The sequence below is a fragment of the Ranitomeya variabilis genome, chromosome 6, assembly GCF_051348905.1.
Source record: "Ranitomeya variabilis isolate aRanVar5 chromosome 6, aRanVar5.hap1, whole genome shotgun sequence".
Taxonomy (NCBI): Eukaryota; Metazoa; Chordata; class Amphibia; order Anura; family Dendrobatidae; genus Ranitomeya; species Ranitomeya variabilis.
In genome coordinates this window covers 169,836,587-169,852,569 of record NC_135237.1, presented here as the reverse complement: position 1 = coordinate 169,852,569, position 15,983 = coordinate 169,836,587, and the positions used below count along the sequence as shown (strand labels likewise).

The following is a 15,983-nucleotide window of genomic DNA, read 5'->3' as shown; positions in this document are numbered from 1 at the left end:
CCATCAGGGGCTCTCCAAACGCAACATGGCGTCCCATCTCAATTCCAGGCAATTTTGCATTGAAAAGTCAAATGGCGCTCCTTCCCTTCCGAGCTCTGCCCTGCGCCCAAACAATGGTTTACACCCACATATGGGGTATCGTTGTACTCAGGACAAATTGCACAACCACTTTTGTGGTCTAATTTCTTCTCTTACCCTTGGGAAAATAAAAAAATGGGGGCGAAAAGATCATTTTTGTGAAAAAATATGATTTGTTATTTTTACAGCTCTGCATTATAAACTTCTGTGAAGCACTTGTTGGGTCAAAGTGCTCACCACACATCTAGATAAGTTCCTTAGGGGGTCTACTTTCCAAAATGGTGTCAGTTGTGGGGGGTTTCAATGTTTAGGCACATCAGGGGCTCTCCAAACGCAACATGGCGTCCCATGTCAATTCCAGTCAATTTTGCATTGTCAATTGGCGCTCCTTTCCTTCCGAGCTCTGCCATGCGCCCAAACAGTGGTTTACCCCCACATATGGGGTATTAGCGTACTCAGGACAAATTGTACAACTTTTGGGGTCCATTTTCTCCTGTTACCCTTGGTAAAATAAAACAAATTGGAGCTGAAATAAATTTTGTGTAAATAAAAATGAACATTTAACTTTTTTTCAAACATTCCAAAAATTCCTGTGAAACACCTGAAGGGTTAATAAATTTCTTGAATGTGGTTTTGAGCACCTTGAGGGGTGCAGTTTTTAGAATGGTGTCACACTTGGGTATTTTCTGTCATATAGACCCCTCAAAATGACTTCAAATGAGATGTGGTCCCTGAAAAAAAATGGTGTTGTAAAAATGAGAAATTGCTGGTCAATTTTTAACCCTTATAACTCAATAACAAAAAAAACGTTTGGTTCCAAAATTGTGCTGATGTCACGCAAAATACTTAATAAGTAACATTTCCCACATGTCTACTACATGTGGGAAATGTTACTTATTAAGTATTTTGCGTGACATATGTCTGTGATTTAAGGGCATAAAAATTCAAAGTTGGAAAATTGCGAAATTTTCAAAATTTTCGCCAAATATCCCTTTTTTTAACAAATAAACGCAAGTTATATCGAAGAAATTTTACCACTATCATGAAGTACAATATGTCACGAGAAAACAATGTCAGAATCGCCAAGATCCGTTGAAGCGTTCCAGAGTTATAACCTCATAAAGGGACAGTGGTCAGAATTGTAAAAATTGGCCTGGTCATTAACGTGCAAACCACCCTTGGGGGTGAAGGGGTTAAGTATCAAATAATGTAACTGTTCTGTCTTCATACATGTTGATACGGTGTGTGATCCAACATATAGCATAAACCACTTCTGTCTTCCAAATAAGCAGACTGTTCTCTGTAGTCTAACTTGTTTATTGGTAAACATGTGCGTGAATGCACGCGGTAAAACTATAAGGGTATGTGCACACATTGCGGTTTTTGCTGCGGTGTACAGTACAATGTTAACCTATGGAAAACAAAAACCGCTGTGCACATGCTGCGGAAAAAAATGCGCGGAATCGCTGCGGGTTTTTTTCTGCAGCATGTCAATTCTTTGTGCGGAATCCGCAGCGGTTTGACACCTGCTCCATATTAAAAAACCGCAGGTGTAAAACCGCAGCAGAATCCGCACAAAAACCACAGTAAATCCGTGGTAAAACCGCGATAAATCTGCAGGAAAAACGCAGTGTTTTTGCCCTGCGGATTTATCAAAATCAGTGCGGAAAAATCCGCACACCAGGACGCAACGTGTGCACATACCCTAAGAATACAAATGACACAAATAAGTATTGGGCCAAATAATAGCACAGCTGACACTTTACAACTAACAAAGAAAGTATACAGTATGATGCAACTTGTGTATATAACTACATACAATAAGTCTCTGATAATCACATTTCTTATGTACTGGCTGCTATACAGTTAATCGCATTCTGTACAACACTACATTGCAAGAACAGGGATAACAATCTTACCAGATAAACTTTACCAGGATGGCAACAAAGTGAGGTAGTTCCAACACAGCAGATAAATACGTGTGTCCCGGGAGGTACACAGAGAAAAAATGGAGTTTCCCTCTCCCATGATACCTTGGTGCAATCCCACAATGCAACACTCTAATTGTGACTAAGGCCCAGATTATAAATTTACCACCACTAGATGGTGTTATAACACAGCAAACCAAACACTATAGTACTAAACTTCAATGCATAATACGAGCCACACTGTCCTTACTAGAATGGACACAACAGTAACTGAAAATTTCTCCACAATGCAAAGGCGAAATTAAAACAAAAATTGTATTATTCCGTTCTGCAGCCACTCTTTCATTGTGAGACCAGTTCATCTTGAAAAATTTTAAAGCAATAAGATATAACTTTGCATTCTTACATTTTACAATCCTTAATTGATCTTCATAAATAATACTGCACAGAAATTGTTACAGTAAATCTCATAAAGTGAACAAATCTTTTTATCTAATGGAAGTAAACTGTACTCTGACAGTGTAATATACAAAGCACAGTCAACTACTAATAACCTTACATATTGAAACAGATAAGCCTCTTTTCATTCCATGATATGTACAACTAGGCTACATTCACATATCCTTGTCTATTTTTACATCCATAAGAAATGGATCATTTTTCCTTATTCGCTTTTAAAAACTGAAGCAGGTAAAGAATCTCTGAACTTTTCATTAATCTGTTAACTCTTAGCAATAGATCAGTGAAAAAAACCGATGAAACACTGTAGTAAAAAGTACAGTATGTCTTCCGTTTTTCATCCAAGTTTAATAGATCTCTATAAACATTAATTGGCAAGTCTAATCTGGAAGAAAGATGAGAATAAGACATACTCTGAATCTCACAGATTGTACATATAGATGTAACGAAACTCTGAGGGTCAGTGTGCTGGCCGAGAAAATATAAACAGCACATGACCGATGTGTGAATGCAGTCTTAAGCTGTGTGCTAGGAGGTATGCTGAAATCTTCCAGAGATATAAAGACCAATGCCAAAACATTGTCTTTTTGGACCCTATTTAGGTGGCATACATAAGTAAAAAAAATGTTACTGTATAATAAAGCATAGTTTGCTGAACTTTTCCTATATAGTGCAAAGTTGCTTATGATTTCAATTTTGGATACATTGGAACGGCAAACATAGTTTCAAAAATGCACATTTTAAAATGTTAATTTTTACACTGCTTTAGAGAGAGCACAATAAGAGGATATCATTTTTTTCAGTAACAAAAGGAAAATTCTCTCTTTCATTTGTTCTCTAGTTCTGTAGATACACTGAAAAGCATGACCACCCCTAAGGAAATGAGGACTAATGTCTTGAAGGAACTCAAGTATCTGGATATGAATTTACCTAAAGGAAGTCATGTGATTTTAGTTTCACTAGCAGACGGACGATTCCTCTGGAACACCTTACATGATAGATACCATCCATTAGGTAATCTTTACTCCATGTGCTCTTTTTCATATGCCTACTCTGAAGAGATCAATGACATACCTGCCATGAAGGTAGACCATGAAGCCTGTGGTGAGATGAGACCTATTATGAATTTTGCTATGTGACTGTGGGATGTCCATGTTGGCCCTGGGCAAAGTGTAGGCTATGGGCCACATTCGTCCCCTTGGCTGTTCCTGTCCAACTCACAGACCAAGACAGCCAAAGAGCTGGAAGCAGTGACGTTCCACAGATATGTGTATCTTCAGGATTCAGATACTGGTGAATACATTGATGGAACACGGATCCATCAGCTTCCACCACTAAACCTGTGTGTCTGATAGGGGTGATATTGTGTAGGGGTGCTTTGGGGGGACAACATACTTTGTTAGGGGCTTGTGTGGATGTCATACTGTGCGGCGGGCTTTGTTAGGACATCATACTGCATGAGGGGGCTTTTTGGAGACATAATGTTTCATGGATTGTGTGGGACATCAAACTGTGGTATGACTCTGGGTGCATCATATTGTGTTGGGAGCTGTTGATCAAGGAAAAGGGGCTGAATAACAGGAGCAGAATGATTTATAAGCTTTATGAAAAGCAGTAAATTATATGGTTTTGATTAGCTGCTACTGATAAAAATACATGTTACAGTAAGCCCTATCGTAATGTCGTCACCACATAATGTGGGACGTTCTGAGACGTTGTGTCAAATTAAACAGTAAAATCCAAGTACGTACAGGAGAGAGTCATGCAGACATACACTTATGTATCTAAGCAGAACTCTATTACATCATTGGTCAACGTTTATATACTGTAGGTTTTCACTGGACATACATTGTAGCAATAGAATTGTCTCAGCTTATCTCTACATATGCGCTGACATTAGCATAAATACATCTAATTGGCTAAAGATAATATCATCTATACACCCCAAGTGTGGCTCTAAAGGTACCGTCACATTTAGCGACGCTGCAGCGATAGCGACAACGATGCTGATCGCTGCAGCGTCGCTGTTTGATCGCTGGAGAGCTGTCACACAGACCGCTCTCCAGCGACCAACGATGCCGAGGTCCCTGGGTAACCAGGGTAAACATCGGGTTGCTAAGCGCAGGGCCGTGCTTAGTAACCCGATGTTTACCCTGGTTACCAGCGTAAAAGTAAAAAAACAAACAGTACATGCTCACCTGCGCGTCCCCCAGCCTCTGCTTCCTGACACTGACTGAGCTCCGGCCCTAACAGCACAGCGGTGACGTCACCGCTGTGCTTTCACTTTCACTTCAGGGCCGGAGCTCAGTCAGTGTCAGGAAGCAGACGCTGGGAGACGCGCAGGTGAGTATGTACTGTTTGTTTTTTTTACTTTTACGCTGGTAACCAGGGTAAACATCGGGTTACTAAGCGCGGCCCTGCGCTTAGTAACCCGATGTTTACCCTGGTTACCAGTGTAAAACATCGCTGGTATCGTTGCTTTTGGTGTCAAACACAACGATACACAGCGATCGGACGACCAAATAAAGTTCTGGACTTTATTCAGCGACCAGTGACATCACAGCAGGATCCTGATCGCTGCTGCGTGTCAAACTAAACGATATCGCTAGCGAGGACGCTGCAACGTCACGGATCGCTAGCGATATCGTTTAGTGTGACGGTACCTTAAGGTACCTTCACACGAAACGACATTATAACGATATCGCTAGCGATCCGTGACGTTGCAGCGTCCTCGCTAGCGATATCGTTTAGTTTGACACGCAGCAGCGATCAGGATCCTGCTGTGATGTCGCTGGTCGCTGAATAAAGTCCAGAACTTTATTTGGTCGTCCGATCGCTGTGTATCGTTGTGTTTGACACCAAAAGCAACGATACCAGCGATGTTTTACACTGGTAACCAGGGTAAACATCGGGTAACTAAGCGCGGGGCCGCGCTTAGTAACCCGATGTTTACCCTGGTTACTAGCGTAAAATGTAAAAAAAACAAACAGCACATACTCACATTGCGTCCCCTGCAGTCTGCTTCCTCCTCTGACTCAGCACCGCAAAGTGAAAGTGAAAGCAGCACAGCGGTGACGTCACCGCTCTGCTCTCACTGTACGGCGCTCAGTCAGTCAGGAAGTGGACGCAGGGGGACGTGAATGTAAGTATGTGCTGTTTGTTTTTTTTACATTTTACGCTGGTAACCAGGGTAAACATCGGGTTACTAAGCGCGGCCCTGCGCTTAGTTACCCGATGTTTACCCTGGTTACCAGGGGACCTCGGCATCGTTGATCGCTGGAGAGCGGTCTGTGTGACAGCTCTCCAGCGACCAAACAGCGACGCTGCAGCGATCGACATCGTTGTCGCTATCGCTGCAGCGTCGCTTCGTGTGAAGGTACCTTTACTTCTTTCTTTCCTATGTTATCTCTAAGTTCAGGTAGACAAAGAAATTCCTGAGACTCCTTAGGCCTTCTTCACACTTCCGTCTTTTTGTTTCCGTCAAAATCCGTCGTTTTGTGAAAAAAACGGATCCAACAAATGTTTCTGCTGGATCCGTTTTTTTCTCATAGACTTGTATTAGCGACAGATTGTGATAGATGGCCTTCGGTTTCATCCGTCGTGCGCTGGATCCGTCATAAAATCTCTCTCTGTCGGGCAAAGACAACGCAAATAGAAATGTTTTTTGTGTACGTTGGAAAATCGCCCAGTGATGGATCCTGCACTATCCGTTGATGGCTATAATGGAAGCCTATGGACGCAGTTAAAAGACGGAATCCAGCGACGGATGCCGTCTTTTGAAGCAGAGCATGTCTGGAAGATTTTCCAGTCAGGGAAATTCTCTCTCTCTCTCTCTCTTTTTACTATTGATGCTGCCTATGCAGCATCAATAGTAAAAAGATATAATGTTAAAAACAATTAAAAAAATAAAAAATCATGATATTCTCACCTTCTGGCGTACCCCGCAGCGTTCCCGTTGGTCACGATGCTCCTAGCAGCTCCCGTTCCCAGTGATGTCTTGCGACAATAACCCGATGACGTAGCGGTCTCAAGAGACCCCTACGTCACCACAGGTCATTGTCTCGCAAGGCATCACTGGGAGCGGGAGCTGCCGGGAGCATCGTGACCAGCGGGAACGCTGCGGGGGACCCCGGAAGGTGAGAATATCACGATTTTTTAATTTTTTTTAATTATTTTTAACATGGGTTGTGTTGTGCATGCGTTTTCACAGCGAAAAAATGCAGCGAAGACGCATACGCAACGTGTGCACATAGCCTTAATTCTAGCAACAACTGCCTCAACTGACCCGTAACAAAAACCGGATCCAGTGCATCAGTTTTTTACAATCTGCACAGGATCCATCATTTCAACATTTTTACTAATTGTGACTGAGGGTACCGTCACACATTGAAATTTCCATCGCTACGACGTTACGATTCGTGACGTTCTAGCGATATCGTTACGATATCGCAGTGTGTGACACGCAGCAGCGATCAGGGATCCTGCTGAGAATCGTACGTCGTAGCAGATCGTTTGGAACTTTCTTTCGTCGCTTGATCACCCGCTGACATCGCTGGATCGTTGTGTGTGACAGCGATCCAGCGATGTCTTCGCTTGTAACCAGGGTAAACATCGGGTAACTAAGCGCAGGGCCGCGCTTAGTAACCCGATGTTTACCCTGGTTACAAGCGTAAACGTAAAAAAACAAACCGTACATACTCACCCGTCGGTGTCCTTCAGGTCCCTTGCCGTCTGCTTCCTGCTCTGAGTGCCGGCCGGAAAGTGAGAGCAGATCACAGCGGTGCTGCGCTCTGCTCTCACTGTACGGCTGCACTCAGAGCAGGAAGCAGACGGCAAGGGACCTGAAGGACACCGACGGGTGAGTATGTACGGTTTGTTTTTTTATGTTTACGCTTGTAACCAGGGTAAACATCGGGTTACTAAGCGCGGCCCTGCGCTTAGTTACCCGATGTTTACCCTGGTTACCCGGGGACTTCGGCATCGCTCCAGCGCTGTGATTGCAACGTGTGACCGCAGTCTACGACGCTGGAGCGATGATCATACGATCGCTGCGACGTCACGGATCGTGCCGTCGCAGCGATGAAAATTTCAATGTGTGACGGTACCCTGATTGTAAAAAATGGAAGTGTGACTGTAAAAAATGGAAGCCTTATCTGAAAACATACACAGATTCCATGTTAGAAAGAAAGAAGATAGAAGTAGAATAACCTAAATGGAGTCAAGCTAGATATATAACTCCTGATCTCACCGAAACATGTGTTAGCAGTAGCAGCGAGTCAACATACTTAAGCGATAAAAATGAACAAAAAACAATAACATTATTAGTGAATTAAGTTTGTCTTTTTGATTCAGCCCTCCACAATAGTCATGGTCTCGCATGTGGCACCTTGGGAATATCCATTGTCTTGGAAAGATAGATTTTGTGTGTACAGCATGAATGCAGTGAAATATCAGCTTAAACTTGTGTTTTATCTTTAACAGGTCAATTAAATAAAGATATCACATATGAACAATTCTATGGGTTCCTGAGCTGTGTTAAGGTACAAAGCAAGTCACATAATAATAATAATATAATAATAATCTTCATTTTTATATAGCGCTAACATATTCTGCAGCGCTTTACAGTTTGAACACATTGTCATTGCTGTCCCCGACAAAATGATAAAATCCTTATGAAAATGCATTCTTAAACTTTTCCAATATAGAACTCTTTATAGCACTTTTCGTACTGCAGTTATAACAGAAGCTGATTTTTCCTTGTTAGATCGATTTGGGATCACTCTGTAGAAAGGTTCATTGTGTTTGAAAATCTGCGATGGCTCCTAATTTATGACAGTCTTTGCGTCTTTCACTCCATGAAAATGAACTGCATTGACATCCACTGCATCTATTTTTCATGTCTCATTGATTTATTTTTCTTCCCTTCTCACCTGAGTGCATTTAGAGAATAATTTCATTCTTTACACTGAATTTTATATTATTTGCTCTAATTATAGACTAATCCATGTGAAGGTTGGATGAACAAGAATGAAACTCTTCGAAACCTAACCACGGAGGTAGGATTCATGCTTTATACAAAGTATAGCATTTATTTCTGGTTGTGATAAAATAAATAGACTCATGGTTTTGACCATTATACACTACTTGAGTCAGAGTATGCAAATTAGTCTTTTATTTATTTTTGGTATTCAAAAGGGGGTGTCTAGTCAGAGAATATTGATAATGGCTGCTATACATTGAATCTAGTTGCGCTTTGTAGCTCTGTTCCATGTATTTATAGCCAGGCGCCACCAGAGAAAATAACAGCTGAATGGTGAGGGGACGAGTGTTGGACTCTGATTTAATATTGATGACCTATCCTTTGACTATCCTCTATATCACTAAAAGCAGCAGACCACGCGGCAGATATGCCCCCCCCCCCCCCTCCGCAGGGCATCATACTTTCAACTGTGTCAGTGTCCTGAATGCCGAAACAGTTGAAAGCAATGATGGAAGCAGAAGCAGTCAGCCACTCCTCCATCATTCTCCCTGTTCATCTGAATTCTCAGTCCAGTGGTCTTGATGACATCTCTACATCATGCCTGCTTTGCCGAGTTTTGCATGGCTTCAGACCACACACTGCAGAGAATGAAACGATGGAGGGAACCAGAGGGAGAAGAGGTGAGAATTTATTTTAATCAGTGAGTACATTGTGGGGGTCATTGTACTTTTTGGAGGGATGTGTGGGGGCCTTATACTATTTGGAGGTCAATGCAGGGGCCATTATACTATTTGGAGGGCTATGTGAGGGCCATAATACAATTTGGAGAGCGATGTGGGGGCCATAATACTATTTAAAGGGCTATTTGGAAGCGTATATGGGCCATTATATTATTTGGAGGCCATTATACATTGTGGCAGGTTGTGTGGGGTTCATAATACTGTGTAGAAGGCTGTATGGGGCCATCCTATTGTGTGGAAGACTGTGGGTGAGCCTCGTACGGTGTGGAAGGACTGTGTCTGGGCCATCCTACTGTGCTAGAGACAATGTGGGAGCATTATACTTTGCAGGGGATGGAGGGTACTGTAGGATCATTATACTGTGCGCTTGAAGAGTACAGTGAGGAATTCACTGTGGGGGTGACACTTTGTTTGAGGGAGAGCACTTTTATTGGCATCATACTTTATGGAGGCCATGAAGGGATATTAAGTGTTTGGGAACACTAAGGGACTTCAATAGGAGAAAAATTACTTAGTAAGGGCTGCAAAGTTGTGAGATATGCTCTTCTGTGACCCCGCCAAATATTAGTTGTTTTTTTTATTTGAAGGGGGGCAAATAGCATATCTTCTATGGGGCCCCATGATTTCTATGTGTGCCCCTGCTCTGAATGTACAACCCCTTTAATGACATACAGTGCCTTGCGAACGTATTCGGCTCCCTGGAAGTTTTCAACCTTTTCCCACATATGCTTCAAACATAAAGATACCAAATGTAAATTTTTTGTGAAGACCAACAACAAGTGTAACACAATTGTGAAGTTGAACAAAATTTATTGGTTATTTTAAATTTTTGTGAAAAATCAAAAACTGAAAAGTGGGGCGTGCAATATTATTTGGCCCCTTTAACGTAATACTTTCTTGCCCCACCTTTTGCTGCGATTACAGCTGCAAGTCGCTTGGAGTATGTCTCTATCAGTTTTGTACATCAAGAGACTGAAATTCTTGCCCATTCTTCCTTGGCAAACAGTTCAAGCTCAGTGAGGTTTGATGGAGATCGTTTTTGAACAGCAGTTTTCTTCTCTTTCCACAAATTCTCGATTGGACTGAGGTCTGGACTTTGACTTGGCCATTCTAACACCTGGATACGTTTATTTCTGAACCATTCCATTGTAGATTTTGCTTTATGTTTGGTATCATTGTCTTGTTGGAAGACAAATCTCCGTCCCAGTCTCAGGTCTTTTGCAGACTCCAACAGGTTTTCTTCAAGAATGATCCTGTATTTGGCTCCATCCATCTTCCCATCAATTTTAACCATCTTTCCTGTCCATGCTGAAGAAAAGCAGGCCCAAACCATGATGTTGCCACCACCATGTTTGACCGTGGCGATGAGCTGTGTTGCCTTTACACCAAACATATTGTTTGGCATTGTTGACAAAAAGTTTGATTTTGGTTTCATCTGACCAGAGCACCTTCTTCCACATGTTTGGTGTGTCTCCCAAGTGGCTTGTTGCAAACTTTAAGTGACACTTTTTATGGATATCTTTGAGAAATGGCTTTCTTCTTGCCACACTTTCCATAAAGGCGAGAATTGTGCAGTGTACGATTGATTGTTGTCCTATGGACAGACTATCCCACCTCAGCTGTAGAACTCTGCAGTTCATCCAGAGTGATCATGGGCCTCTTGGCTGCATCTCTGATCAGTCTTCTCCTTTTTTGAGATGAAAGTTTAGAGGGACAGCCGGGTCTTGGTAGATTTGCAGTGGTATGATACTCCTTCCATTTCAATATGATCACTTGCACAGTGCTCCTTGGGATGTTTAAAGTTTGTATCCAAATCCAGCTTTAAACTTCTCCACAACAGTATCACGGACCTGCCTGTTATGTTCCTTGGTCTTCATGATGCTCTCTGTGCTTCAAACAGAACCCAGAGACTATCACAGAGCAGGTGCATTTATATGGAGACTTGATTACACACAGGTGGATTATATTTATCATCATCAGGCATTTAGGACAACATTGGATCATTCAGAGATCCACAATGAACTTCTGGAGTGAGTTTGCTGCACTGTAAGTAAAGGGGCCGAATAATATTGCACGCCCCACTTTTCAGTTTTTGAATTTCCACAAAAATTTAAAATAACCAATAAATTTTGTTCAACTTCACAATTGTGGTCGTCCACTTGTTGTTGATTCATCACCAAAAATTTATATTTGGTATCTTTATGTTTGAAGCATGATATGTGGGAAAAGGTTGAAAAGTTCCAGGGAGCCGAATACTTTCGCAAGGCACTGTAATGCCCCATATTGAGGATCGATGTAGGTACCTGTGCTCAGATCCCCAGCAATCTAAAAGTTATCTTGTCACATCTGGCCGATCCCTTTATTGGTAAAAAGCGGCTTGCACATGTGTCTTGCAACAGCCTACCCACCAATCAGAAAATATGCGTACTAAGTCAAGATAACCATGCATTTGCATGGGGGGAGTGGAGTTAGGTAGAATGACCATCTTGCGCATACCACCTTAAAATCACTCCCATCCATGTTTTTATCCTCCTAATATATTGCAATCCTCATATTATATAGCACTGTGTACTTACAATTGCTTTTCTCTGGTCTATGTAGAAACAGGAAGTCTCTTTTCCCTGCAAAAATCTTGTCCCTCTTCATCTCCTGACCTAGCTGTTCCTTCCTCCCCCCTGCCAGGAATTGTTGCAATGATTTGGGACTGTGGCAGAAAAAAATTGATCTCCTGTTTCTACATAGAGCTTAGAAGCATTCAACTAGTTAGTTTTTAATTACATGATGTAATAGACTTAATGGAAAAGAGAAGAATTGACTCGGTAGAAAGGCAAAATGAGCAATTGGAATTTCACAGTGCTATATAATATGATGATTGCAATATATTAAAAGGATACAAATTTTAAAGGTAGCACTTTTCTAATTTGACCTGATCCTGTTGAAGTTGTCTGGTCAATAGTGTTGAGCGATACCGTCCGATACTTGAAAGTATCGGTATCGGAAAGTATCGGCCGATACCGGCAAAGTATCGGATCTAATCCGATACCGATACCCGATACCAATACAAGTCAATGGGACACCAAGTATTGGACGGTATCCTGTATGGTTCCCAGGGTCTGAAGGAGAGGAAACTCTCCTTCAGGCCCTGGGATCCATATCAATGTGTAAAAGAAAGAATTAAAATAAAAAATAGGGATATACTCACCCTCCGATGCAGCCTGGACTTGTAACCGGGAGCCGTTGTACCTAAGAATGTGCGCTTGAAGGGCCTTAGATGAGGTCACTGCGCTCTGATTGGTCCGTAGCGGTCGCGTGACCGCTACGTGACCAATCACAAAGCAGTGACATCACCTAAGGTCTTTCAAGCGCTTGAAATACCTTAGAAGACGTCCGCAGCTTCTGATTGGTCGCGTAGCGATCGCGTGACCGCTACGCGACCAATCACAAAGCAGTGACGTCTTCTAAGGTATTTCAAGCGCTTGAAAGACCTTAGGTGACGTCACTGCTTTGTGATTGGTCGCGTAGCGGTCACGCGACCGCTACGGACCAATCAGAGCGCAGTGACCTCATCTAAGGCCCTTCAAGCGCGCATTCTTAGGTACAACGGCTCCCGGTTACGGCGGTAAAGTCCAGGAGCCGCCGGAGAGGTGAGTATATCCCTATTTTTTATTTTAATTCTTTATTTTACACATTGATATTAATCCCGATACCGATTCCCAATACCACAAAAGTATCGGATCTCGGTATCGGAATTCCGATACCAGCAAGTATCGGCCGATACCCGATACTTGCGGTATCGGAATGCTCAACACTACTGGTCAAGTTTGCTGCTGCAGTTCCGTACAGAAACCATCAGCGAACACAAAAATTCAGGTACAAGTTAAAAGACAGATTATAGAGAAGTTGCATGTGCTCTGCGGCCTGACCATTTATACTCCAAGACCATCCCTTTCACGTGCAATTATTATTTACTCAAGAAGCAGTAAAGAGGTGTTCAGGTATGTACACTGACGAACCAAAGGGTAACAATGTTTTGAACTTTTGACTTTTAGAATCCATATGTCACCATCCACTACTGCTTCAAACGTGAAACTACCATCATTTTATAGACAATCATCTATCTCATACATAAATTCGACTTGAATCTATTCGCTGCATTGTTTTGCTCCTGGTGGTGGAAAAATATTTTTCTTTCTGTATACTACAAAATGCAACCTGTTCTAACTGTGTTACTAGGTTGATTCTCAAGCGAAAGGTCACTGGTTCAAATCAAGGAGAAGCCATGAAGAAGATTTCCCAAGAAAAGAGAAACAGCATCATCCAGCTCAATGATAGCAGTCTCTCTGACAAGAAAATACCAAACTGCATAATGTGAGCGCCATGACAGTTGGAAGAATATTAAATGGAGTCCACACATTCAAAAGTCAAGAGGTCTACGTCCAGGCAATTTATCAGAATCGGCACATCACAAGGTGTATCAATTCTGGATTGAAAAAATCCAGCAGTGGAGGTGGCTGGTATTCTTCATAATAGTGAGATCACAGATCTGCAAGCACCGTGCAACGCACATTACACAAGGCTGGAATAGTGGCTCAAAAAAGGGGAAGACACTTTGACTTCAATATCGTTATAAGAAGAATCAGCTCCAGTTTGCCAAAAGTATGAAAAGTGGACAGTAAAAGGTTGGAAATGGGTAATTTGGAACTATGAGACAAAAGTCAATAAACTAGGCTCTGTTGGGTGCAAGTCTTGAAGAAACAAGGGAAAAAGGGCTAACGGACTGAGAAATTGAAGGAATTATGAAATTCGGTGGAGCAAGCCTGATTATATGGGGTTGTTTCACTGCCAAAGGCATTAAATATTTTGCCAGGATCAATGGTGGTCTCAATGCTGAGCTACATGTGAGTATCCTACAAGATGAGTTACTTCGTACACTCGAGTACTATTGGTATGAAAAGGATGAAATCTTGGTCCAGCAGGACAACGACCGGAAGCATACATCAAGATTGGTGAAGAAATGGTTCAATGACAATGAAGTAGAGGTGCTGGATTGGGCCCACAGTCTCCAGACCTCAACCCAATCGAACATTTGTGGATAGAGGTGAAGAAAAAACTGTATACATACCCAAGTGAATCGACCAGTATGCACCAACTTTTGGAATGTGCAGAAAACACCTGGGTTCAGATTTCGGTCGACACACTCTTGAATCTGATTGAGAACATGCCCAGAAGGATTCAGGCAGTGTGGAAACCCAAAGGTAGATTTACAAAATACTTACAAAATGATAAAAATGTAAATCTAGATTTTTAAGAGCAAAACAGTAACAATGCAGTGACATGACAAGAATCTGCATAACTAATCATATGCCAAATAGTTGCAAGTCAAATTTATGTATGAGATAGCTAATTGTCTATAAAGTGATGGTAGTCTCGCATTCAAAGCAGTAGCGGATGGTGAGATTTGGAGCCTGAAAGTCAAAAGTTCAAAACATTACTACCCTTTCCTCGTCAGTGTATGTGGCTTTCTAAGGGTATGTCCACAGAGGGCGGATAAACCTCAGATTTTCTATGTGGATGCTGAAAATTTGCAATATATTACAATATCAGTAACATTAATGAGTTGAAAAAAATCCAGAAACTGTCCTGATGTGCTGATTTTACATCTTCAGCATGTTGATTTATGTCATGGATTCTCACTAATGATTTAACAATGCATATATGTAGTGAAATCAATGACAAAAATACACTACATAATCTGCATGTGTCACAACAGATCTCCATAATTCTGACTTCAGTGGAGTGAGACCACCTCTGCTGTGTGGCGGAGATAGTGTCAGGTGATCTGGGCCCCCACCAACTTTTATCTGACCTCACAAAATATCGTACAAAATAGTCAATAATATGACATCATAGAGTAGTAATTGGGTGCCTGTTTGATGATAACACCCATAGATCAGAGTTAGCATGGATTATATTTTCTTGCACGAAAACAACACACAAGCCAAAGACCAAAAAGTACAAGGCAAAACAGTGAAACTGGAGTGATACTCATGTAAGCGACACTTGCAACTACAGATAGGCAAGTTGTAAAAATTTGCTTCCCTTCAATTAGATTTAGGGCAAATGTCCTATTACAAAGCTGTATTTCCTCCATATGTGAAAAATAGGATTAAAATAAAGGTCTTTGTGGGAGGATTTCCGCCTCTGTTGTTTTATACCAAGACATCACATGGCTACATATTTGGGAATTTGCCCATTGTTTCTGCATCAACAATCAAATTTTCAGAGATTTCTACCTGATCTGTATTATAGTGTTTATAATTTAAAACCATGTAACTTTCATTATTTTAGTACTGACTACATAAAGGAGGATGTTCTTTTACTTTGTGTTCTAGAGAGCTGAACAGCTATCCCGAGTTCTCCAGGATATAACAACCACTGAAAAGTTCAGTAACTTTCAACTTAGCTACTATGAAAACCTTTATCAAAAAGGTAAATTGTGCGGAATGTAATATTAATTGACTGAACTGACCAATACTATTACTAATTCATGAGTAAAATAAGAATGTGCTCCATCAAGATAAGAAGCCTTGTTCCAGGGGGAAGCTTGAGCAAGGGGCAAAACGCCTACAAGTTCTGTGCGATCATTGCTGTAGTGGAGAGGGGCAAACGATAAAGACAGGGGAGAGATTTCTTTCCCAGCTGAGGTATTTAGCTCACAGAGGGTTGTTGAGACTAGATATCACTTCATCAACCTCCCAGCTAAAAGTAATCTTATCAGAGTTTCTAGGTGTAAACTGG

The 15,983-nt window shown here is 41.7% G+C and overlaps 1 protein-coding gene across 4 annotated transcripts in view; it reads left to right on the top strand.

Moving 5' to 3' along the window:
• Nucleotides 1-15,983, top strand: part of AOAH (acyloxyacyl hydrolase) — a 310,271-nt gene that overhangs the window by 180,930 nt on the left and 113,358 nt on the right. For all 4 annotated transcript variants that reach the window (XM_077269241.1, XM_077269239.1, XM_077269242.1 and 1 more), the window contains 4 exons: nucleotides 3,307-3,479; nucleotides 7,947-8,005; nucleotides 8,462-8,521; nucleotides 15,578-15,674. In XM_077269241.1, coding sequence (XP_077125356.1) covers nucleotides 3,307-3,479; nucleotides 7,947-8,005; nucleotides 8,462-8,521; nucleotides 15,578-15,674 — 389 coding nt within the window. The remainder of the gene's footprint in view (nucleotides 1-3,306; nucleotides 3,480-7,946; nucleotides 8,006-8,461; nucleotides 8,522-15,577; nucleotides 15,675-15,983) is intronic.